Here is a 24,268-nt window from a genome sequence, read left to right as displayed (position 1 = left end):
CTCTTATGAGGAAAGACAGCAGGAGCTGGGCCAGTTTAGACTAGAGAAAACTGAGAGGGGGTCTAATTAATGCATGTAAATATCTTCAAGGAAATTGCCAAGAGGATTGTGCCAGACTTTTTTCACTGGTGCCCAGCAATGGGACGAGGAGCAATAGCCATAAACTAAACCACAAAAAATTTCACCTCAGCATGAGGAGGAACTTACGTGTAGGGTGGCAAAGCAGTGGATCAGCTGCCCAGAGAGATTGTGGAGACATTCCAAACCCACCTGGAGATGTTCGTGTGCCACCCGCCTAGAGATCTCCAGAGGAGCCTTTCAACAATAACAATTCTATCATTCTGTGCTATATGAGCGAAGATTTAGTCAGCACCTAGAGTGAAGTCGAGCGCTCCTAGCCAGCGTTGGTGTTGCGGAGGTACACGTGGAGCTGTTTTGCAGCGGGCACGGCCCGCCCCCGACACACGGCACAGGCGCGGCTCCGGCAGTGCGGGAAGGGCCGGCCCGGCGGCGGACATGCCTGTGAGTATTGCGGTCTGCTGCACCCGTGCCTCGGGCACCGCGGGGACTTGCGGGGCTTGTGGGGATAACGGAGCGGAGCCGCTCGGCCTTCCCGCTGTTGTCGGCCCCCGGTGAGGCCTGGCCCCGGCCCACAGCTCCCGGTCAGGCATGGCCCCCGGTCAGGCCCGGTCCCGGCCCGCAGCCCCCGGTGAGGCCCGGCCCCGGTCAGGCTCGGCCCCCGGTCAGGCATGCCCCCGGTGAGGCTCGGCCCCCGGTGAGGCCCGGCCCCGGCCCACAGCTCCCGGTCAGGCATGGCCCCCGGTGAGGCCCGGCCCCGGTCAGGCTCGGCCCCCGGTCAGGCATGCCCCCGGTGAGGCCCGGCCCCGGTCAGGCTCGGCCCCCGGTGGGGCCCGGCCCCGACCCGCAGCCCCCGGTGAGGCCTGGCCCCCGGCTCCCGTGCGGCCGCCTAACGCGTAGTGTGCTTTTCCTTTTGCCCCACCCAGCTGGCCAAAGACCTAGTGCATCCCTCGTTAGAGGATGAGAAGAGAAAGCACAAAAAGAAACGTCTTGTGCAGAGCCCAAACTCCTACTTTATGGATGTAAAATGTCCAGGTAAATATTTGAAATGTTCATACGTTACAGAAGGAACAAAACTAATTTTGTATACAGTTCGTCATCATATAAATGTTGATTGTTATTTCTTTTTTTTTTATCTGAGTTTGGTTTATCTGTTCTGTTGAGAAAAAGCTCTGTATATTGCTTTGGATTTTTTAACAGTAAAAGTGGTCTCCATCTTTGGAAGAAGTTAATGTAAATACTCAGATTTTTCTTTTCTGGAGGTTCTGGCATGAGGTCTTCTTTAGCTGAGCTTTTTTCCTTATAAGTGGCATTGGAAGTTCCTGCCTAGATACTCAAATAGTTTGGGCTCATTTCCCTGCCAAACCCATAAACGTTAAAAACTCATCAACATGAAAAGTTCACATTAAATAGGGGAAAACCAAAATTTGCTGTAATTAAATTTTAGTTGTTCACAAACAAAGACTTGTACAGTTACTATTTGTGATTTAAACAGAGATATGTTATTCTGTCTAATGGTCCTTCTCCCTGGCAAGCAGACCTTTTATCAAAGGACCCTCCTCAAAACATAAATTCTATTTTAGCTTTCTGATCCATATGTGCTGAAAATGCAATCTCTGCTCACCTTTAACTATTTATTTTGTATATCCACATCTAGATAAATCATTTACAGGCTTTTACTCCTTCCAAAAATACCTCTCGGCTAATTAAAAATACTTTTCAGGAGGAAGAAATGAAAAGTAGTGAAAATTGCATTTTAAGCCATGTATGAGTGATTTCATTCTTTCTTAAATAATAGAATTTATAAGTTGTAGACAAAAGCATTGCATAGGGAATTAGTGAAATTATTCTGTGCAGTTCTTTCCATTTAAGTATTATGTTAGTTTTACAGAATGCAACCAAGCCTTACATGTACCAATTATTAAACAGAAAGCAAACACAGATTGGAACAGCAGTGTTTATATTTCCAGCTGCCGGACTTTGTCAACAGCAGTGTTCTACTGTTACAAGTTAAATATTTCTCCAGCTACGTGGGCTCTTCTGTTCAGCAGAGAAGCTAATCTGGAACTTCTTTACAGGAGATGTGATAGGCACATTAGGGCTTGTCAGCCAGCAGGGTCACTTAATTTTCATATGGGAGTCATACCATTTTCTGTTACCTAACTTGCTTTCCTATGCATGTAAGTAAAGGCAAGCATTTCAGAACACAATGTTTGGTTTGTGTGTTGTGTAATGAAATATAGATGCATTTTGGACAAGTGTATTTAGAGTACCTGATTCAATTAACATATAAAAACATGATGCTAGAAATACCCAGTGGAAAGTTTCATACTGCTGTTTTTCAGGATGCTACAAGATCACCACTGTCTTCAGCCATGCTCAGACAGTAGTTCTGTGTGTAGGGTGCTCAACTGTCCTGTGTCAGCCAACTGGGGGCAAAGCCAGGCTTACAGAAGGTAAGGAAATGTTACACAACCTAAATATGTCACTTACATAAATGCATTTTATAGCCTACAAAATATTTTACCTTTGATTTTGGAAACTGGTACTGGAATACTGATTTTGCAAATTACTTAGAGTTGGCTGGTAGAAACATTGCTAATAGGCCCAGAATTGTGAATTTTTCTTCAGATTCTTTGTTTTCAAATGGCTGTACACATATGCCAGGCAGCTAAACACCTACATTGTCATCAAACACACTTCATTTTAGGTGAATTGTCATTCCCTTCAGCTTATGTAATGAATACTGCTGTTTAACTCTGAGCTATGTTTAAAGTGTTAAAAAGCACCATCAAAGGAGTAGGGTACTTTTGGCCAGCTAAAGTAATTCTGTGCCACTGCTAGTCAGTAATGGTTTGCCTGTTTGTTTTTAAACATCCCTACTGCAAAGCAGTTCTCTGGCTCAAAGAAAATTTGTTTCATGAAAATTATAAGGGAATAAAAACCACAGATAATGTATATACAGATAACTGATACAACACCAGTATGTTTGAGTGCAGCCCAGTGTCTGGGGTATATGAAAAGCACTGGAAATACTTCATTTCTCTACTCACGTGATTTCTTTGCAGGCTGTTCATTTAGAAGAAAGCAACACTGAACAGTTCAGCATGTGATTTTTGGATCTGTGTTCCTGAAAGCCTTACTTGTTTAAGAATGCCTGTTACAACAACAATGTAATTATGATTAATTTTGTACAAATTACATGCTACTGCTGACTAATCTGCTGGAATCTCTTTTTCAATAAATGATCTGAAGTGCAAGTTTTTCCTGTAAGTTTGCAGACAACCAAGCTCTATTTTTATAATTTTACATTTAAACAGTAAAAACCTTGAACTTCCTGCATCCTTCCCTTTGCTAATCATAAACTACAGCAGTGTAATGCATATTGCTTTAGGAATGCATTTTGTGTATTTTATTTTTGCAGCTACCATAACTGCAAGGGTTGCAAAAGCTAGATAAGATTTTAAATGGCTCCTTTGCTTTCAATGTTGCTGTAGTGCCTTCCTCATCTTGACTAATGTGGTGATAAATAAAAATGTGAAGTTACTCACCTATGTTCTGTGTTTCTCTGGAACGCGTGGATTTTCCCTCCTGCTAATTTGATCTCAAGACTGCACTTGATAGTCTAAACTGAGATTTACATTGGGAAAAAAAAAAAAAAAAAGTTCTTTGCAAAGCACTGAAAACATTCAGTGTAGAGAAGGCAACGGGCATATAAGCAATTTTAAGTCATGGGAACTACAGTAAGAGGTTTAAATGTGTTGGGGGTTGTTTTATTTTTTTTCTCTCCCCTCTGTCGGTGGAATTTTTTCCCATTGACACGCTAAGACGTACTGATGGCTGTGATAAGGGGAGATTCCCTGTTATTTTTTGGAGTTTCTCTCGAAGGCAGGGGGAAGCAAGAGGGGGAACACCAAGAGATCAGAGGCAGGTAAAGGAGAGTTGTGGGCAGATGCTCGCTGTCTCGCTCGTTTTGGCTCTGGGAGGAGGAAGGCCGCTGGAAAACCTCGCCCCACCATCCCAGCCCCGAGCGCTGCCCCTTCTGGCGTTGGACCCGCAGGGTGCGGAAGCGGCGGCGGGCGCTGGGTGAGACCGGCCGTGGCCGCGGGTGCTGTGACCAGGAGCGGCCGCGCGGTGGCGCCTGCGGCGCGCTGGTGTCGCGGTGTGACGTCAGACGCGCGGCCCGTGACGTCACGGGGCGGAGCGGACGATGCTGAGCCGGCTGCAGGAGCTGCGCAGGGAGGAGGAGACGCTGCTGCGGGTCAAGGCGGCGCTGCACGATCAGCTCTGGCGGCTGCGGGTGCGCGGGGACAGCGCGGGATGGGAGCGGGGCCGGGCCTGGCAGGGAGCGGGAGCGGCGGGAGGGGGCCGGGCCTGCCCCTCAGCCCGCCCCGATCCGCCACAGCACGGGCCCGGCTTGGGGCTGGGGAACCGAGAGCAGGGAAACGCAGCGGGTCTCAGGTGCTCTGAGAGGTAAAGGTGATTGTGTGCAGGGCACATCTCAAACAGGTAAATGTAACTGCGAGTGTGTGTAGGACCCGTCTGTCAGAGGTACCTGTGAGTGTATGTGTACATTAAGAGAGAAATGTGAGTGTACCTAGGGTGTGTCTCTAAGAGATAAATGTGAATGTATGTGTACATTAAGAGAGAAATATGACTGTGAGTAGGATATATCTCAAAGAGGTGAGTGTATGTAGTATACATTAAGAGATAAATCTAATTGTGAATGTAAATAGGATACATCTCCAAGAGGTAAATGTGAGTGCATCTTAATACATCAAGAGATTAGTATGTAGGCTGCACCTCTAAGAGGTAAATGCGAGTGTATGTAGGATACATTAAGAGAGAAATGTAATTGTGAGTATGAGTAGGATACATCTCCAAGCGGTAAATGTGAGTGCATGGTTTCCCTAGCTGATGGATGGAGAAGGGATAGTTTGAGGTAGTGGAACTGAAGACTACTCATGCATATTGTAATAAAGGAGCTTGAAACAGAATTGCAGAAGATGCACCAAAGCTTTTGTAAGGCTGGCAGGTAAAAACCCCCAAAGTGGTGGGTCAGAAGCGTTAAGCAGAGTAGGGCAGGCCGGGTTGGCAGCTGTGATGTGCTCACTGAGTGCCAGAGCTCGTGGCTCCCTGCAGGTGGAGGAGCTGGCGCTGCAGTCCATGATCAGTGCTGGTGAGGAGAAGGTCCCTGTGCCCCTGCCAGCCTTGGCCGAGGACACTCAGCAGGTAAGGGGATCCCTGGGGTGGGCGGTGCCTGCATGGGCAGGGCTGGCTGGCTGTGGTTTTCCTGTGCAGTTCCTCCTGACACCTCACTGATGCTTCTCATCCCTGCAAAGCTCACCTGTAAAATGTCTGGTTTGCTGCTGGTTTGTTCCAAGGTGTCACCTTTTGCCATCCCCAAAAGCAGTGCAGTGTTTCCAGGGGGACTGGGAAATACCTGTGTGGTGTAACTTCTGTTCACCATTTATTAAATATTTTGTTTAATACTTGTGACACTGGGGTGGCACCGGGGCTGGGATGGAGGCACAGGTGCTGCAGCTTTTCACTCAAATACCTGGCCAGCCTGAGCCAGCTGCAGCTTTTCCATGGAGATCAGAGCCTTGTTGCTGTCATGGGCTCTCAGATCTTTAATTAACAGCTCTAACAGTGATTTGAGAAGCATTTGGTGTCTGTTCTGGGTTTGGTAATCAGCCCTTTTCTTGTGACAGACTCTTGTGCAGATGGACAACGAGGCTGCTATCAATCAAACTGAGTTACACCTTAGTCTTCAGGATGACAAAGAGGAGGAAGAGGAGGAGGAGGAAGAATCTGATTCTTGAGAGAAAGAAAATCAGAGATGGTTTTTAATACAGACTCAGGAATTTCTTCTTCATTCATCTGAAACTCACCAAGTGATTTCCATTTTGTGCTGTGTGGATATGAACTATTTGATATATCAGAGTCGAACATGTGAATTTCACAGGCTGGGCACATCTTGACTCAGATGTTGAAAGAATGAAAATCTGCTGCACAAATATGTAGCATAATCCATTCCACATTTCAAACCTAATGTAGCTCTTACAACATCTTTGGATGTGGAAGGAGAAGTAATTGGTCAACCAAACTAATTAACACGTGTACTAAAAGCAATAACTTTGTTCTCATTTCCTGATGTGAGAAACAAATCCAGGTCCTGGAGGCTGGTGCTGCCCCAGTGATTGCATTATAACCTCATTTGCCTAAACTGGGAATTTGAGATACAGGGTGAGAAAAGATGTGTCCAGAGCTGTCTCCAGCCTTCAGCTGCTGTGTTCTCAGTTCCATGGAAAGCTGGAGTTACTCCCAGAGTCCTCTCAGTGTCAGCCCAATTCTGAGCACAGCAGGGAGGTCTCTCTGTCCCCCTGGTGTTCTTCAGTTCTGTTAGTCTGTCCCAGAGAAGGATTTTCTACTTCTGCTCCTTCAGAGCAGCAGCCAAGGAGCCTTTTATTTGTCCACAAATTATAGAGCAAGAAATGATCTGTGGTGCTTCTAATAAGCTAATACTCTTAAATTGTTGTTCTTTTCTTTTTCTCTCATTGTAACCTCATAAATCAAGACAAGGTCACCTGCCTTCATGTGATTCTCATGAAGGAGTTTAAGAACTTAGTTATAAATGGAAAGTTTTATGAGTGTTAATTTGGCTCTTGTTTGGTTTGTACCAATGGAAACCATTGGGATGTAAATGTGGCTTCATCCTGTACTAAAGACTGTTTGGGTTGTGGGGATCTTGGATGTCTCAAGGAAGGAATTTAGAACAGGAGTGAAGAAGAGATTGTTTAACAAAGCTTTCCCAAGCCTGACAGGTAAAAAAGCCCCAAAAGCCTGAACCAAAAATGCTCTGGTCAAATAAGCCCTTGCAGTGATGTGTGTGAAGAGCTGGTTTGGGAGAAGCTCAGGAGCCATCCTGGCCTTTCTTAGCACATTTCAACTCCAAAGGGTAATTTTAACTGTTGAAAAATGTTATTTGTGCCCAGCATGGTTCAGGGTAGTTTTCATGAATAGAATTGCTGCTGCTTTTGTGAACAAGTCCCTTGCTTTTGGATTTGAACAGCCCAGTTCTAGTGCATGTTGCAATAAATTTTCCTGCTGTCCTTCCACACAACTGTGCTTGCAGTGTCCAAATCATTGCTGCATTGTCTGGGGGAACAACCCAAAGTGGGAGCTCAGCCTCTCCAACCTTGCTGTGGATTTCTTGTAGCAAACACTAAAAGGCTCTGGTGTGGCTCTGTTTGCTGGGTGTGGGTAAAGCTCAGGGAAGAGTTTAATTTAAACCCTCCCAGCTGTCACTTCAGGTCTCATTCCTGCCAGGACATGCTGCAGGAAGCCCTGGATGTGTCAATGAGTCATTTCCTGCTGGCCCAGGCTGTGCCAGCCCTTTGATACCTGATCCTTTGGCCATGTGGAAGTTCATGTCCCGCTGATGGGGATTCCTTCTGGGGAAGAATTTCAGGCATTTCCTCATCCAAAGCATCCTTTCAAAGAGCTGAAATTTATAGTGCAGTGACCAGATTAAAGCCTCAGTCAAGTTTTAAAAAAAGCTTCAAGAAGTTACTTGATAATATATTTATTAAGAGAACCCATTGCTAAACATCTGAGAGAATAAAACAATAAAGGATTTTCATACACTTTTAGACACTAAACACAGTTGTCATGACTCTTTAGGTTAAAAGAAAGCAAAGTGCTTGGATCATTGTCTCGATTCCATAGGACACTTCCAAGAACTAACTTTTAAAAATCAATTAGAAAGACATACATCACTAAATCCAAGGATGATGATATGTTCGAAAAATAAATATAGAAATATGAACAAGTCTACAATTAGAATGTTGCCCTGTGCATTCCAAGAAATGCAGAGCTTTTGCCTTCTTCACCTGCAAAGAGAGAGATCTCTAGACAACAGCAAAATTGGAGCCTAACTTTTGGGAACAGCTGGGCAGCAGCAAAGCATGCTCACAGACAGGCTCGGAGCATCCCGATCCCGAGCCCGGGGAGCTCAGGGAAAGCATGATTGAAGTACCAACGATTTACAAAGAGTCTTGATAAAGTTCAAACAAGCCAGGGGCCAACCCCTAAGCCCCAGTGATATTTTCATTAAGAAAGAATATCCATAATCACCTATAATCAGCAAGCACTGGAACTTACACAGCTTACATTTGGTCAGTGAACGACGGAACCCGGTACGATACCAATTAGTTTAGGACGAGATTTAAAACCGTTTTGGCACATGCTATCGAGACATTCTTCCTTAAGAGGTGAAATACATGTTTGAACAGGTACAAGCTGAGGAGAGAGGACCAGGAGAGCATGGTTGTCACCAGAGGTACAGTCCAGGAGCTGCTCAGACGCCGGCGGCGTGCGTGGGGGTGCTGGGCTGGTTAAGGCCGATGGTGGAGCAGAGCCACCCTGCAAAATCCACCTCCTCTGCCTCGGATCTCTTGATGAAAGCATGGATCTGGGCACAGGAGAACAGGGTCAGTGTGCAGCTCTCAGTCTGCTCAAGGAACAGCCCTCAGCAGCACCCAGTACCAGAAATCCACTTGGAGAATTGAGCTGTAAAACTTTACAAGCCACATGGAGAGTGTAAAAGTTGGTGGTTTGTAAAGGTTTTTTGAATTTTTTTTACACTACAAAGTGTAAAAACTATGTGGAGAGTTTTGCACAGAATTGTAGAACACCCAGCACACCTGGCAAAGTGTCCCAGAGGAATCCTGGAATATCCTGCCACAGTGCCTGCTGCAGAGCAGTTGCACCACAGAAATGATAAGGATGTGACTCAGCCACTCAAGGTAATACTCTGGAAATGCCTGCCTGGGCACCAAAAGGCTTTTTTGTAATTAAAAGAGCCTCTTTGCATTTTGCACCATTTTTGTGCAGCAGGGTCAGGGCAGGGAAAACCTAATATTCTGCAGTACAACTGAAGTCCTGGCATTGCACTTAAAACCATGAAAAGATGCTGATCTGAGACTGATCTGGATATTTGCCTCAATGAAAAATGCAGCATTTGTGTTGAGTTCTACAGATCTTGCAAGACAAAGCTGGTAAAAAAGTGACAAATTTTGTGCTTCCACAACAGACGATTGAAAATGTATTTAATTAGTCTGTATGTATGTGGAGCTTTTGTTCTTTTGTCCTCCTAAAAGTATTAATCAGTACTTTATTACTAACTAATAAACTCAAGAGAAAATTCTTTTGTTAATTAACTGAAGTCACCCATTGTGATTATCAAATGGCAGACTCCACAACCCACCAGAGTTTAGGTCTCCTTGCCAGTCCCTGTTGTAGGAGGGTGTGAAACCTGCAGCCCTTTGATCTCTAGCTCAGAAAAGCTGCTCCTCCTCAAGCTGAGCTCAAGGCCATGTGCTCTGATCTGCTCTGGGCCAGCTGAGAAAGCCAACCTGCCTGGGAAAGGGCTCTTAGATGAAATTAAAAACCTTCACTTACCATCAGCTGCTTCAAGTCGGCTCTCTCAGCAGGATTTTTAATTAAACTAGGAAAACACAAAGTGGTGCACAAGTTACACACTATTATCTTTTAAAATAAGGCTCAAGTTGTGTCCTGTTGGTTGTACTGCTCTGGTCTGATGACAGCACTCCATAAAAGCATCAGGTGCCTCTCAGGCAGAGATGGGAGCCTGCAATTCCCTTCTGTGGGTTCCACAGCTCCAGGTAGGAAATCCTGAGGTGTCTGAGACTGATGAGTGTCTAAACCAAGTGGGGAGATAAATCCCATTTCAACTAAAACAACATGAACCACTTTATCCCTCACATTTCTTTGCCCCAGGTCTCTTCAAGCAGGGCTACTGCATGACTGTCCTTCCTTTTGGAAGCTGTAAATAGACATATTTGATAAATAAACTGTTAAAACTGCAATGAGCTGCTCCCTCAGCACTGGTTCAGTGCTGGCATCACTGAGGAGCAACTGGGAAAGTGAAGAGGTGGGGGAATGGCTGCTGGGATAAAGGTGTTGGTTCATGGGCAAGGAAAAGCATCTGGAGCCTGCAGATTCTGCAGCCCATGGCACAGGCACTGCAGGGTGATGTGCCTGAGCCTGTAAAGCTCTCTGTGCTCTGGGTCACTCCTGAGGCTGGCAAAGGACTGCTCTGAGCTGCACACAGCAGCAGAAATTCAGTGCCAAAGAGGAGACTCTCCCTGAGCCTTGGGCTTCCTCTGCATGCACGTGCTGCCTGTGAGATGAACTTTAGGCAATTAATACCCAAAGAGGATTTTGCTGATTGCAATCCTTATATTTGTCCTGGCCTGGAGCAGGGACTGTGATTGCCAAGTGCCTGACAGACAAAGCAGGGCTGAGCCCATGTGTCCCTTTGCCACTCAGCCACAGAGAAAATACAGAGAAAACACTCACCATTTGTTAACAAAATCTTGAAATTCAGAACCAAAGACACCATTGGGCAGTTTTGGAGGTGGCTGTAAATAAATAAATAGATAAATTAATAAAATTTTAAAATCAGCAATCATTCAGCATAACTAATACATGATGATGCACAACCTGCCCAGGGATCTGCCAGTTACATGTCCCACATCTGAGCAAAGCTGGAAAACCCTGGCTGATTTGGGTTATTACCCTCAGCTGCAGGACTTCAGGTGTTTCAGTCATAAATCAGATTTTCCCTGGTATGGAGTTGGTTTTGGTTGGTTGGTTGGTTGTTCTATTTTCTCCATACACACACCTGAATGAGGTGAGCACAGCCTCAGCTCTCATTAAAGAAGGCTCAGAGCACTAATTAGCACCTGTCATTCTCCACACTGCTGAGGGGAGATGCTCTGCACATCATTAGTTCCATAATCCTTTTGATGTAAATTTTCTGTCCCTGGGAATGAGTTTGTTCAGAATGTGAATTCAGAAAGAATTCTAACAAGGAAAGAAGGGAGATACACCTGCATAAACCTGCATGTTATTGCCTCATCCTCCAGGACTTTCCTACAGGATCAGGGTTAAGTTTCCATCCTTACACTGAGTTACTTTTATGACAGAGCAGAGACATGACCTGCACTGCTCCCTGCACAGCCTGTGCTGGAGGGAGCAGCTCCTGCTGAAGAGGTTTGTGCTAAATCAGAGGTGGCACAAGATAATCTTTGCCAAACTCTCAATTCCTGCAGCTTTTCATCCCAAACTGACCCTTCATGCTGCAAGAGCTGCAGGGCCACAGCAGCTGAAGTAATTCAATGCTAACTCTATTCCCAGAGACAGGGCTGGCAGATTGGGGTGTTATATAATATGCAAAACAGATTTGTAATCTGAGAGAACTGTGCAAGCAGATGAGTTACAGAAGCAATTTATCAATTTATCAGTGGCACAGGCAATGCAGGGACCCAGACAACAACTGTGCCTTTCAAATGGGTGAGATGGACAGTTTTCAATAATTCATCCAGCTGGAAGAATTGTTATCCAGTTGCTACAAATAACAGCTAACATGAGCATGCTTTTATTTTATTTTATTTTATTTTTTTTAGAACACAAGCAGTGGAATCCCACAAGTTTCAGTGATATTTGTGAAAATACTAAAAACAACCAATTCTAAAATATTAATCTCTAGCCCTGCAGCTTGGCTATTTGAAAGATAAGAGAATTGTGACTCAGTCATAAGGCTAAACCAGACTAAACAGCACTAACCTCATAGTCCCCCAAATTCCAGAATGCTTTAAAAGTTTACAGTTGTAAAGTGCAGATTTTTAAGTTTATAAATTACCTCATTGACAATGTAATCCAGAAGTTCAAAGATTGCCATTGGGGGTCTGCTGTCTGATCCATAGGCTGGAAGAAATGGGAGAGGTGGGATCAGTGTCAGTCTCCCTCCATGGCTTTAGGGGTGCTTTAGGAAGCCCAAGTCTGACACTTTTGGCAGCTGGCACCCAGATTTACAGGGAAAAGCTTTCATGCAAGGAGGCATTTCCAGTTCTGATCCAAAGCATTCACTTCACTGGGCATCATCCTGCTGCAGTTGGATCAGCATCTTGGAAAAAACCAGAGCAAGAGACTGGGATCTGTCCCAGAGCAGGAGACTGGGATCTGTCCCACAGCAGGAGACTGGGATCTGTCCCAGGACAAGAGATGGGATCTGTCCCACAGCAGGAGCTGCTCACAAGAATCACCAACAAAAGGGTCTCTGGATTCTCACAGGGCTCCTCACAGTGAAGCTGAGCCAGGTGCCCAACAGAACCTTGATTTTTCTGAAGTTGCAAGCCCCAGTGTGCAGACCAGGATCAGATAAGAAGCCCTTGAAGCTGGCAGGAAGGAAACCAATGAGTGTTGTAACTCACAGCTCATGGGTCGGCCGGGCGCTCTTTGCCTGGGTGAGGTCTCTGTCACTGGAGAATCTCCCTCCACGGGGCAGCCAAACATCAATTCCAGCTCCTTGGAGTCAGGAGGGGGAATGGGGTACCTGCCAATGGCCATCTCTACCAGGGACAGCCCCATGCTCCAGATATCTGACTGCACTGAGTAGTGAGTGCCCTGCAGCCTCTCAGGCTGCAAAACACAAGGGATGGGGAGAAAAGGCAGGTTTGTAACAATAAATTACAAAGAAAATTACATTCTGCAATAACCTGGATCAATTAAAGGATGAAACCACAACTTATTAATACAGCATGCTGAAATGAGTGACTTCTTGCTATTTTCCTGGAAATTTGTATTTCCTGAAGTTCCCCAAACATTCCATCACTGCAAACAACTGTGGGACTCTTCAGAAATTATTCTCTTATGTGCTGTTTTATTTCTTTAGCACACATCTAATGGAAGTATTACACAAGGCTCTGCAGGCAAGATCAGACTCAGCCAGAAATCTGGTCTGTATTGTCTTTAGGAGATTCACACACAGTAAAGATATTTAAGTATGGGATTTTTTTGGTCAGTTGAATCATGATCAGAAGTGTATCTGACTATTCCAGTCCCACTGCTTCACAGATCCTGTTTTGAGCAGTGTATTCACCTCCTGCTTCTGCCAAAACCAGCAGATGAGTGCTGCACCAATTCCTTTTGCACTTTAATTTTTGCACCTGCTTTGTCAGTCTATGTTCAGTGCTGAAATTATTAATATATTGATCTGCTTCACCCTTAAATCCATTTTTACTAAGAGTTCTCAAAAAAACCGTGCACTTTTCTGTAATCTTTTTAAAAACAAGCTCATATTTTACCAAAATAGTGCAGATTCTTCTCTGATTACATGCACATATTGGAAAAATACATATGTAATTTGAAACTCCCTCTCAGAGAATGTGAGAATGCAGTAAAGCCTCTTCTTTCTGCCATAAGGGGGTGATAGTTTTGTTTAATTAGTTTTGTAGCATTTACTGAGATTACATTTGAGTTTTCTCCAGTGTCCAACCTCAGTCAGTTCCAAAGCCATCTGGAGAAACTTTACAACTGCTGGACAGCAAAAGAAATATCCAAGTCCCAAGATTTTAAAAAAATATAAGTGTAAAGGAAGGTGGGTGGATGAAAAAGAGCAGGGAACAGAGAGACCACTTGTTATATAAATATAATTAAAATCTAGAAATTTGTTCATGTTAAACACTGTTGTTTTTACACACCTCCATGTGGTAAAAAGGGGTGTTTGCATGTAATAATTCTGTTTGTTTTTGTAGGTATAGAAGTGTGCAAAGGGTGCTACTGCAAGAGAAGATCCTTCAGACACTATCAAGACAAAATCCCCCTCGTGGCTTAGTCTGTGATGCCAAAGAGCAAAACCAACCCTCAGCCTGTAAAAACAAATTGAAGAAAACTGAAGGCAGACAGCACTTGGCTCTCATCCCTTCCCCTGAAGAGCCAGGGAAAGGCAGGAGCACAGAGGAGCTGGAGCTGTGGATTTGGTTTTGCTCATTAGCAACAACCCCCAGATGTGAGAACTTCAAGCCCAGCCTGATTTCAGGTGTGTCCCCAAGGCAAAGTGACACAAAGCCAGCCCAGATCTCCTGCTGAAGAGAGGCAGCACTAAAGCTTTTTCCCTTTAAATCTAAGCCCACACAGTTTTAATCCCACAGCCAGAGCTGGGAACAAGTGCAGCAGTTAATTGTGTGCTGAACAAGGGGTGTGAGAATAAAGGAGCTGCTCTGCCACCAGCTGGGGCTTGCACAGAGAGCTCATGTGGGAAGAAGTTCCAAGGTGTTCTGATCCCCAGAACACCCTGGAAACAGCCCCAGATTCCTTGCCCACTCCCAGGATTTCCCCTGTTGCTGCAGCCACTGTGGGATGTGGGAGCAGTTCCACATCCTACAGAGCAACCCCAGCAAATGCTGGAGTGGGAAGAGAACCACACTTCCCAAGGAAAACAAACCATAAACACTGAGCTTTTCTGGGAGACACACATGTACAGCCCCCAAAGGCAAGGACTGACTGGGTTCTGCAGTGTAGATACAGCCCCAGCTCTTCTGGAATGTTACAAATATTCCAAGTTTTTGGTTTTTCCTGCAACAGTTCTTCCCCCACCACACACACAGAGTCTGATATGACACCAGAATATTCCTGGAATGCAGGAAGAGCTGAATCAGGAACAGCAACAGCTGGTTCTTGTTTGATCACCAGAACTGAGAAAACTCAAGCCTAACAAACTCAGAGCTGTAGAATCTGGACTTAAATCTGTACTTACAGACATGTAGGAGCGTGTGCCAACAAAGGAGTTTGCCATAGAATCTATCAGCTGCCCACTCACACCAAAATCACAAAGCTTGATTTCACCTCTGGAGTTTACCAAAATGTTGGATGGTTTAACATCTGGAAAAACAAATGAATGGATGATTTAGGAGTTAAAACAGGAAATTTGACAATGCAAGGTGAGAATTCTCATGTGCCTCCTTTTGTTTGCCTTCTGTGACACAATTCTGTCCCTCCTCTGGGAATAATCAGAGATTCGGGTCCTTCCCAGGTCCATCTCACAGACTCCCTGTTTAATTACAAATAAATAAAAAGAAATGTTGGAAATTACACATGCAAAAAAGGATGTCAGCTTTTTGATTTCACACTATTTCCTAGCTTTTAAATATGAGGTTTGGGCATCCATCCTCTTTGTAGATAAATGGTCTCCTTTGAGATAAATAAGTGTACAACAGCATAACTCCTCCTGAATGATGATACTTTGCCTAGAAATGATCAATAAAGAGGCCCTACATATTTCTTTTACAAAGGTCAATTAGTTACAGCAGCCACACTATCATTCCTTCATATCTACATAGGCATAAATCATCTATGGCCAAACACTCCCTGGAATGGGTTCTTGCTTTCTGGCTTTGGGTTTGTTGGGGTTTTTTGGGGGGGTGGTCTTGGGGTTTTTTTTGTTGATTTAGATTTAGGGTTTTTTGTTTTGTTATTTTTTTTAAAGCTCTGAAAAAAGAATTCTCCTATTATTGAAAATGCGTATTTAAAATAATTTGAGGTTGTTTTTTTCCTGTGACAGAGCCCCCTCACGATTTGGAATTCATCACTTTTCCTAAATGGAAATTTAATAAGGGTCACTGGTAGCTTAGCAACTAATAACAGCTCTTTGTGAATGCAAAGGTACAAGGAACAAGTGTTTAGTGTTTCTTCTATAGCTGTAAGGAGGTTTTTCACTGTATCTCACTGCTTAGCTGGTCATTACCAACACATTATCAAAATAAGCAACCAACAGCCCACATTGGCAGAGTAATCCTGCAGAAAAAAGGGAACTGGAAAATTGTTTTGAAGAAAGAGAATCATAATTTCACTTTAGAGCAGACTCAGAAGCCTAGAGGCTGTCACACTTTCATTTGCTCTTCACTTTTAAGCCCAGATCTATTCCAGGAGCTGCCCTTTGGCAGGGATGTCCCTGGGAACAGACACTGATGTGACAAAGATCTCCATGCAGAAGGTTTATGCCTCACTGAGCAAGATCCATGGAGAGGGGGAAAGAAAACAATTTCATCTGTTCCCCCCACCTCCCTTTTCAGGAGTAACACAAAGTCTGGATAATTCTCTGCTTTGGGAAATTGTGGCTCCGTTTTTTTGTCCCTCCCATCCCTTTCCAGGCAATTGAAAATGTCCAGGCACAGTTTCCTGGTCTGATTTGTGTATGGAAAATCCAGGCAGGTATTTTGTGTGTGCTGCTTTCAATCTCCCAGCCCTGGGAGAGGATCTGGCCTGCTGGGCACACAGCTGGACCAAGCTCTGCCTCCTCTGGGCAAGCCTTGGGACACCCACCACAGGGACACCTCACTGTGCAAAGGAAGAATCCAGGCTGGGAGCTTGACCTGCCAGTTTAAAACTCCAGCAGAGGCTAAAAAACAACTAAACCCAAAGCCCAAGCATCTGGAGCTGGGAAGCAGAGAGCAGAATTAGAGATTCTCAGCTGCACAGGAATCTGCACCCAAAGCTCTGTGCAAAAGCAAGGTGGGAAAAACAGTGTTTGCAAAACTGGAAGCACAGCAGAGCCTGCACAAATCACAGATACCCAGATTTGTGCTGCTCATCAATGCACAGCTACAAATTCAACTCAGAACAAAGATGTAAATCCTCACTTTCATCTCTAGAGTTCATTACTTCATAATTAAATGACAGAGAAAAAGTCATTACCATTCCACTGTCAGTGCACCAAACAAAATTCTCTTTATGAGCATCCTGAAGTTTCAGAATCCCTCTGGTCTCTTGAAGGTTTCCCTTTTCCCCTCAGTGGTTGTGCAGGTGGCAGTGCCACACTGCAGCTCAGTCCAGCACAGCAACCCCATCTCCTCTCTGGATTTCTGCACAAAACTTCTCCTCCCTGGAGTATTTTCATTTTCCACACAAGGCATTCCATGTGATCAGTGTGATGTTTGGAAGGCTGCTGCCTCTCCACCCCTCTAAATGTAGCACCTATTCTATTTTCACTCCAGAGCCTCTGAGCACTTGAGCAGTTTCTCTGGAAACCAGAGATTTGTATTGCCAGAAGAACAGGAATGCCAAGGCATCCTGCAAAATGTATGCTGGAACTTGCAAGGAACAGACAAAAGGAACACAAAATGTGTTATGTAAGCATTTCAGTTTTAAAGAAAATGGAAGATATTTTATATACCATCCCAGAGAAGCCAGAAAGAGAATTCTAGAGGAGTCCTTTGCCAGGGGGATGGATTTATGGCACTGCAGAGGGAGCTGGTAACACAGAGAAGTTTTCAGGATGTCTGATAATCTCTGTAAGAAGTTCCTTCCTCTGCTCTGCCCTACAACTTCATTCTGAGAGGTGGCCCTGGGTGTTTCATAACACCTTCAGCCCAGAATTCACTCTGCACCAGCTCCTGAGCAGACATGTGAGGACATAGATCAGAGATGTGTCTTGACGTGTCATCACTGGGATCTTCCAATAAATTCCCATTTCCCAAGGCAGGATCTCACAGGAATTCTCTGGAACTGCACCCCTGGAACAGACCAGTGACACTTCCCTGCTGCCTCCAGCTGGGGTTCAAAACCTTACAAAGCAGCTTCTCTGCAAGGAGAGACTTTCCAGAGAGGATTAAAACTCCAGACAGCACCACAGATACCTTTATTTAACAGAAGATATTATTAAAATATCCAGCACAGTCGTGCTCCTTGCCCCTTCCCTTCCGGTGCCTTTCTTGGATCCCACCAGCTGAACTTCCAGAGGTTTTGTGATTTCATTCCTGTCTGTTCAGAGAGGACCAAAACACAATGCACAGTGCTCCACATGAGCAAACCCTCTAGAAAAGAACTGTATTTTCCTTTTTTTAAAAGGTATTTTCCCTTCCTGCTCTAATAAGCCCCAAAAACTTCTTCCTTGAGCTGTCTGGGATGACAAGTGAACACTTTTCCTCAGTTAGTCCAGGACACAGAAGCAGGTTAGGTCAAATATTCCAAACTTGCTGATACTGCCACACAAGTAATAAAACATAGCAGTGGAATAAATTCCTTCCTGCAAATGAGTTCTCACAAGCCTGGCTGTCTTTAGATTTAAAAACAGATTTTTTGGCCCTTTGTTGCTATGTTCTCACATTTAACAGGGATGTCTCTTCATTTTTAAATCACCCACTCTCCCCCCAGCACAACTCCAAGAAATCCTGCTGAAAACAAGCCCAGCAAGTGCACACATTTTCCCCAGGGATGGATGAGTGAGAACAAACAGCCCGTGTGAGATGCTGTTCTCACCTTGTCAGTGCAGTAGAGAAAGCAAAGCACAGAAATCTCCAATTATTAGAGCTGTGTATAAAATAATGCTGACACAGTTACAGGGAAAGTGCTTTTACCAGCACTGCTTATTTCAGCTGGGATTCAAGGAAGAGGCAGTTTGGAAAAATTGCCAGAAGCAGTTTCACCTGCACTCCAACCTTCATAAGGGGTGTCCAGATAAGGCACAAAGTCTGTGGCACAGACAGACCCATGGACAGCATCAAGGACAGAAGCTGCAAGTTTGGCTCTGGCTGTCCAGAGATGAGAAAACCACTCACTGTTCTGACTGATTCTCCTTTTAGCTGCCAGCATTGGCCATGATCAACTCCCAAAATGTCATTTTGGCTCCCTCTTTATCAGACATCACAGATGTGATGTGATCACAGAGCAGCTTCTGCAAGAAGTGCACAAGGTCACAAATTCCTGCTGCTGTCAGAGCACACAGGGTGGAAACTGAGCTGAAAAATAAAAACCACAATGTGGACATGGAATTCTACACTGCAGGGCACACTCAATTCAGTAAAATTGGAAGCAATGTAGAAGAGGAATTTTTGTTGTAGAAGAGGAATTTGTGTTGGTCCATGGACCTGCAGAGCAGTCTCTGAAGTAGCAAATACCATGAAGTTAAGCTGCACTTAAGATCAGGAGGGTTTCATTTTGGATTTATCAGATTTACAGATTGTAAAACTGAAAATAAAGAAATAAAAACTGCTGTCTCAGCTGAGCAAGATCAACCTAAATAAAACAACCCAAGCAACCAACATAGTAACAACCCACTGCTGTGGCTGACTCGAGAACAAGATGCAGCAGTGGCTCTTCCAGGATGCCCTAAAATAAGGTGATCTCTTTCCCTGGAGTCCCTATGCTCTGAACAGAGACAAATGACTTTGAAACTGTCACCAGGAATGTTTAGAATCTCTCTCCAACCTCCTTGCTCCACAAGAGAGCTATATTTGTTTTAAAAAACCCCACAAACCAGGGATGTGTGATAAACACAACTCCATGTGTAAGGTGATCCTACAACAGCTTGTGGGAGCTGGGATTGCTGATTCCTCCTTTTGGTCCAGGCAGTGAATGTAAATTTAGACATGTACTAATGTCTGCTGCAGAAATTTTATAATGTGAATATTCTCCTGTGGTCCAAAGCTCCCAGCAGCTGCTCCAGCTCCACCTTCACATCACACACACAGCAGCAATAATGGATTTATTACTGTACCAAGGGTCATTCTTCTTTCATGGAACATGCAACAGATTAATGGAGGAGCTGGATTTTTAAAAGGGCAACTAAAAGCAGAAAATAATCCAATACATTTATTCTAAAGTAGCTAAAGGCCCAGGAGAAGCAACACTCCCATTTTACACAGCTTCAGCATGGTTTTTTAAAGTATGAAAAGGATGCAGTTCTACATGACATCTCAAAAAACAGCATGTGAATGTCAGATAGATGGGAAAAAAACTGCCTTTCTTTTAAAACATTTAATGGCAATGACTATTGAACAGCCAAATGAAATTTAGGTCAGAGGTTTGAATTGTAATCAGTCTCAAACACAGACAAGTTCTGCGTGCACATAAAATGCAAGAACAGCAGCTCAGTCATGGATTATAAACCCAGATAAGCTGCAGGAAGACAGAAGCTGAAGACACCTGATAGCCATGGTAAGAGATTTGGATTTAAAACAAACAGTTTGCCTTACACTGCCCAAGAAAATCCCTTTGAACTAAAGTCACATGGAACCATAAAGAACCAAGCATAGAAAAAAAGAGGTATTTTAGTGTGAATAAAAACTATACTCAAGGAAAGTTACAACACAAACTTTTATCTTACCTCTGTGCATTATTTTATGCTTTTCTCTCAGATATGTGAGTCCTTTTATTACCTAGAGACAAATGGAAAAGAAATTAATATAGGAAGCAGAAGAGAGAGTTGAATGTTTTGTACAAGAATTCCAAATGCATGCAGCTTAACAGAAATCCCAAAATGTAATCACTACCATCAACACTGAGTTTTAATCTGTACCTTCAGCTCAGACTAGAAACACAAAAAAACAAACCCAACCCCTTCCTGGAAGTTCTGCATACAGAGCTTGAAGAATGGAGAGGAAAAGGTAATACTGAAAAATAAGGAAGAGTTAATTCAGCTCTCATCCAGAAGCATCAACTGATCCAAAAGCAGCAACTCCAAGCACACACAGCAGAATGTGTTACTCATCCCAGTGCCCACAGCACCACGTAGAAAGATGCTTTAGAAAATAAACTGAAAAATGAAGAAAACACACTGAAAAAACTGGGAATATTCCTGGGAATAATCCCTTGTCCCTCATCCCTGGATGTGGCACTGCCCACCCACTGCCACTGCCCTGCCCCCACTCACCGCAATGCTAACTTTGCCCAGGATCTGCTCTGGAATTCTCCCAGCCTTTTTCAGCACTTGATCCAAGGAGCCACCATCCTGGAAACAAATATTTCAATAGTCAAAACTTGAATCAAATTGCTCTGAAATATTTTAAGCAGGGATGTAAACTGAAGCCTAAATTTGTTAAAAAAAAATAAAAATAATAAAGTTGCTCTTCGTGTTTGCTTTAACATTGTTGTGTGCAAATCTGAAACAAATAAATTACTCCTCAGGAGGAATCAGTTGGGTTTGTGTTTATTTTAAACAAACATTTGGCCACTAACAACATCCACTCAAATAAACACTGCACACAATGCTCTTCCAGAGCAGCATTTCCATGGCTTGGATCTCCTAAAGGTAGCACAGTCCACAAACAGTGACAACAAGCAGGAAGGATTTCACAGCTCTCTGTCATTTTCAGCCCAATGCATTTTTTTCTTGTCATAGCCATCCACGATCATCCAAAGACAGAAAGAAAAAAAATTATTGATCCTGATTATGGGGCTGAAAACTCATCATAGTGGAAGAGTTTTCTGCTTCAAAATCCCAGAATGATGTGGCTGGGACAGCTCCTACTGTCCCAGGGTGCTCCAACCCTGCCCTTGTCCAAGCCTGGCCTTGGACATTCCAGGGATCCAGGGGCAGCCACAGCTTCTCTGGGAATCTGTGCCAGTGGCACCCCAGGATCATGAGAGAACCCAAATCCCTGCCCCACTCCTCTCCCAGAGCAGATCCTGCCCAGGAGGAGCTGCCTCTGTCAGTTCTGCAGGTCCAGAGTGACCCTTCCAAGGATGGAAATGTTGGTTTGGCAAAGAAATAACCAAAATAGGGAGAAAATGTTTTGAAGGTTCCCTGGTAAGCCATGGCCTTGTTTATTAGATTAAATAAACTGCCTGCATGCACACACACCCCCAGCAAAGGCAAATATATCCCACTGTTGCTAAGAGCTTTTCAAAAGGAAAACTGGGAAAAATGCTGTTTATTTTTAGCAATTGATTCAACAATAGACTTGGGCATAAGGTCTGGATTCTCTGGAGCAGAGAATATACAATCAAAGAAGAAATTGAAAAGTTATTTTTCAAATTTAAAACCATATCCTGTTGTCTGGATCAGCACTGAATAACTCCCAATACTTGACATAAAGATCCAACTGGAGTAATTAATTGCCCTCAGCCTCCCCTTTGGAAGTTTTCATCAACATTTACTTTGTGGTGAAAGCAAAAAAACTGCAACACAAAGGTTTATTATTTGAGGACTAAAATCTACAACTCTCATGAGAAGGGAAGTATATAAATACTTATCTGATCACGTATTTTTGTAAAAAACACACCCACATACTCCACACTTGATTAAAAATACACCAGCAGAAAAGAAATATCTCTAGAAATCTCTTGTTAAACCAGTCTGAATTTCTGGACAGCTGTCTCTGCTGAGACACTTGTATATTAATCATAATTTTGTTACAGAAAAAAACCCTTTTTTCCCCTACCCTGAGGACCAGCTCTGATCCTGGACAAGGCTGAACAAAATTCAGCTGCCTCATGTTGGCTGCAGCCTTCAGTGTCTTCCAGGAGCTGCCTCCAACCCTTTTGCCTGTAAAATACCTGCTGCTAAGCAAAGTTAGGCATTGATCTTGAATTTAGGTACCTAAAAATATCAAACACTCAAGTTCCATTCCTCTTCCACCTCCATCTTTTTGTTCCTAATCCTACTTAGGTTTTGTAACCCACTGCTAAAAATAAGATTTCTGAGTGGTAACAACTGAAAAAAAAGGACCACAATGGAGATTTTCATCCAATCTTTTATCCAAAAGGAGACCAAAAATTTCTACCAATGATCTGCATTAAGCTTAATGCTAAATTAAGACTATAATTTAAATAATCCAACTCTCTTTTGATTTCATAATTTATTGATGAGTTGTTGTGTGTGTAGAATGTTGTATCCAGTGTGGCTTGGAGCAAATTCAGCACTGATTTCACCCTGCCTTCTCTTAAATTGAAAATGTTTCCTGTCACACACAATATTCCCTGTCAGATATATTATCCCCTGCTTAGGAACCTCCAAGTCCTAACTGCTGCTGGTGATTTTCTCATTGACAAATCAATTGAGACTCTTTAGACCTTTTATTTCTCCACGTGATCTCCTGGATCCCCAGCTCTCCTCTGGAATGAGGTAACACACAGCTGTGCACACCTGTGACATTTAACATTAGTCAGTCACACAAACAGTGGGTTTTTAACACCTCCTTTCCTATTTTTCACTCTTCCTTTCAATTCTGAGAGCTCAACTTTGCAATTGCCAGCAGGAATTTGTGTTTTGGGGGGCGCACACCTTCCCCTCAGCTCTCCCATGCCTGAAACTCGGATCGTGAGCGCTCGTTCCTAAGCAACCATCGATTCCTTCTAAAAATTCTGAGGGACCAGAGAAGCATTAAAACAATCACATGCACTTTCCAGAAAAAAATACAGCTTCTCTCCAAAGAAACAGTTCTTTTCAGGGGTAAAAATGAAAGAAGTCTTCAGCTCTATTGTGTTTTGTGTTGTTGAAAACCTCCACCAAGTGAGGCAACAAATTTGACTGTCCTTTAATTACAGAAAATTTACTTTTCATGTTTTGAGTCCATATGGCTGGAAAAAGGCAAACAGATGTCGAGAAGAATGTGTACTTTTATTAAAATGAAATACGGTTAAAAATATTTGTTTGGCATTAAAAAAAGTTGTGTAAGATCCCTCTGGGCTTATTCACTATTCTTCATGTTTGCATTTTTCTGTAAAATTTTAAAAAGGGACAAAATATGTATTCACATAAATAAGAAAAAAATAGAATCTACACAGCTGCAGTATCAGTGATGTGGTCCATTCTGCAAAGCTGAACCCAAATCAGAACAAATGTTTAAGTAGCAGGACTGAGTAAATATTTTGAAATACAACAAAAGGAAGAAAGAGAAGTAATTGGGAAGCTATATTTGTAGAGGGCAGACACTGGAGAAGGGGACAAAACATCTCCTATCAATCCCAACCTCGGATTTGCAGAATAAAGCCAAACCACACCTTCAGTTGAGCAGAGAACGTTGGTGAGGGCAGTGCTGGTGGCACTGAGGGCTTGCAGGAGGGCTCAGGGAATAAGTGCCAGGGAAGAAATGGAAAAGGAGCCCTCACCATGTGCTCCATGCAGATGGAGATCTCCCCATCGCTGTAGAAGGCTCCATAGAAGCCCACGATGTACGGGGAGTTGCACTCGTGCAGCACCTGCAGCTCCCGGATGATCTGGTTGCGGATGGCTGGCTTGATCTCCAGGTGGATCAGCTGCAAAAGAAGCCCACTAAATAAACCAAAATCCACTCCTCAGGGTTGATCTGTGTCTTTCAGAGAGGTTTTCAATACCTGGCAGGCTCTGAGTGTGCTCTGATCATCTCATGACCTCCAGAGGCCCTTTCCAACCTGAATTATTCTACAATTCAACTGTAAAATAATCCACCCTTGTTTTCCTAAAAACACTACAACACAGCACCCATGAAAAGGCAGGAATTTAATCCTCTTTTCACCAAATACTTCTCCAGCAGAAAGTTTTTGTTCCAGCACATTTCCTTATGGAAATGTGTCAAAGATGCACTGACTCAGAGGCAGCTGCTGGAAAATATCTGTCCAGGTG

General features: G+C 43.7%; 3 protein-coding genes across 3 annotated transcripts in view; 2 read left to right on the top strand and 1 right to left on the bottom strand.

Moving 5' to 3' along the window:
* The first annotated feature begins 221 nt into the window (after positions 1 to 221).
* On the top strand, positions 222 to 3,632 carry LOC130257464 (40S ribosomal protein S27-like). The gene is made up of 4 exons (XM_056499997.1): positions 222 to 522; positions 1,005 to 1,113; positions 2,424 to 2,534; positions 3,147 to 3,632. The coding sequence occupies exons 1-4, from the start codon at positions 517 to 519 to the stop codon at positions 3,173 to 3,175; spliced, it is 255 nt and encodes an 84-aa protein (XP_056355972.1). The 5' UTR covers positions 222 to 516; the 3' UTR covers positions 3,176 to 3,632.
* A 512-nt stretch (positions 3,633 to 4,144) lies between these two features.
* Positions 4,145 to 7,204, top strand: SNAPC5 (small nuclear RNA activating complex polypeptide 5). The gene is made up of 3 exons (XM_056499996.1): positions 4,145 to 4,378; positions 5,221 to 5,310; positions 5,793 to 7,204. The coding sequence occupies exons 1-3, from the start codon at positions 4,289 to 4,291 to the stop codon at positions 5,901 to 5,903; spliced, it is 291 nt and encodes a 96-aa protein (XP_056355971.1). The 5' UTR covers positions 4,145 to 4,288; the 3' UTR covers positions 5,904 to 7,204.
* A 446-nt stretch (positions 7,205 to 7,650) lies between these two features.
* The window catches only part of MAP2K1 (mitogen-activated protein kinase kinase 1), a 32,227-nt gene continuing 15,609 nt past the window's right edge, over positions 7,651 to 24,268 (bottom strand). Inside the window, exons 3-11 of the mRNA XM_056499995.1 lie at positions 23,776 to 23,922; positions 20,597 to 20,674; positions 20,051 to 20,102; positions 14,705 to 14,829; positions 12,381 to 12,588; positions 11,810 to 11,874; positions 10,465 to 10,526; positions 9,544 to 9,589; positions 7,651 to 8,554 (exon numbers count right to left, since the gene is read on the bottom strand). Coding sequence (XP_056355970.1) covers positions 8,441 to 8,554; positions 9,544 to 9,589; positions 10,465 to 10,526; positions 11,810 to 11,874; positions 12,381 to 12,588; positions 14,705 to 14,829; positions 20,051 to 20,102; positions 20,597 to 20,674; positions 23,776 to 23,922 — 897 coding nt within the window. The 3' untranslated portion in view covers positions 7,651 to 8,440. The remainder of the gene's footprint in view (positions 8,555 to 9,543; positions 9,590 to 10,464; positions 10,527 to 11,809; positions 11,875 to 12,380; positions 12,589 to 14,704; positions 14,830 to 20,050; positions 20,103 to 20,596; positions 20,675 to 23,775; positions 23,923 to 24,268) is intronic.

Source organism: Oenanthe melanoleuca, chromosome 10 (assembly GCF_029582105.1).
Source record: "Oenanthe melanoleuca isolate GR-GAL-2019-014 chromosome 10, OMel1.0, whole genome shotgun sequence".
Taxonomy (NCBI): domain Eukaryota; kingdom Metazoa; phylum Chordata; class Aves; order Passeriformes; family Muscicapidae; genus Oenanthe; species Oenanthe melanoleuca.
Note: the sequence above shows the minus strand (reverse complement) of the source record. Positions and strands in the feature narration are given on the sequence as shown.

What these genes read in the sequence shown, in the direction of transcription:
- LOC130257464 (XM_056499997.1), top strand. An exon ending in TATGGATGTAAAATGTCCAG is followed by an intron (nt 1,114 to 2,423) that starts GTAAATATTTGA and finishes GCTGTTTTTCAG; the next exon opens with GATGCTACAAGATCACCACT. An exon ending in CAAAGCCAGGCTTACAGAAG is followed by an intron (nt 2,535 to 3,146) that starts GTAAGGAAATGT and finishes ATTTCTTTGCAG; the next exon opens with GCTGTTCATTTAGAAGAAAG.
- SNAPC5 (XM_056499996.1), top strand. Translation starts at nt 4,289, where the DNA reads ATGCTGAGCCGGCTGCAGGAGCTGCGCAGGGAGGAGGAGACGCTGCTG. An exon ending in ATCAGCTCTGGCGGCTGCGG is followed by an intron (nt 4,379 to 5,220) that starts GTGCGCGGGGAC and finishes GGCTCCCTGCAG; the next exon opens with GTGGAGGAGCTGGCGCTGCA. An exon ending in TGGCCGAGGACACTCAGCAG is followed by an intron (nt 5,311 to 5,792) that starts GTAAGGGGATCC and finishes TTCTTGTGACAG; the next exon opens with ACTCTTGTGCAGATGGACAA.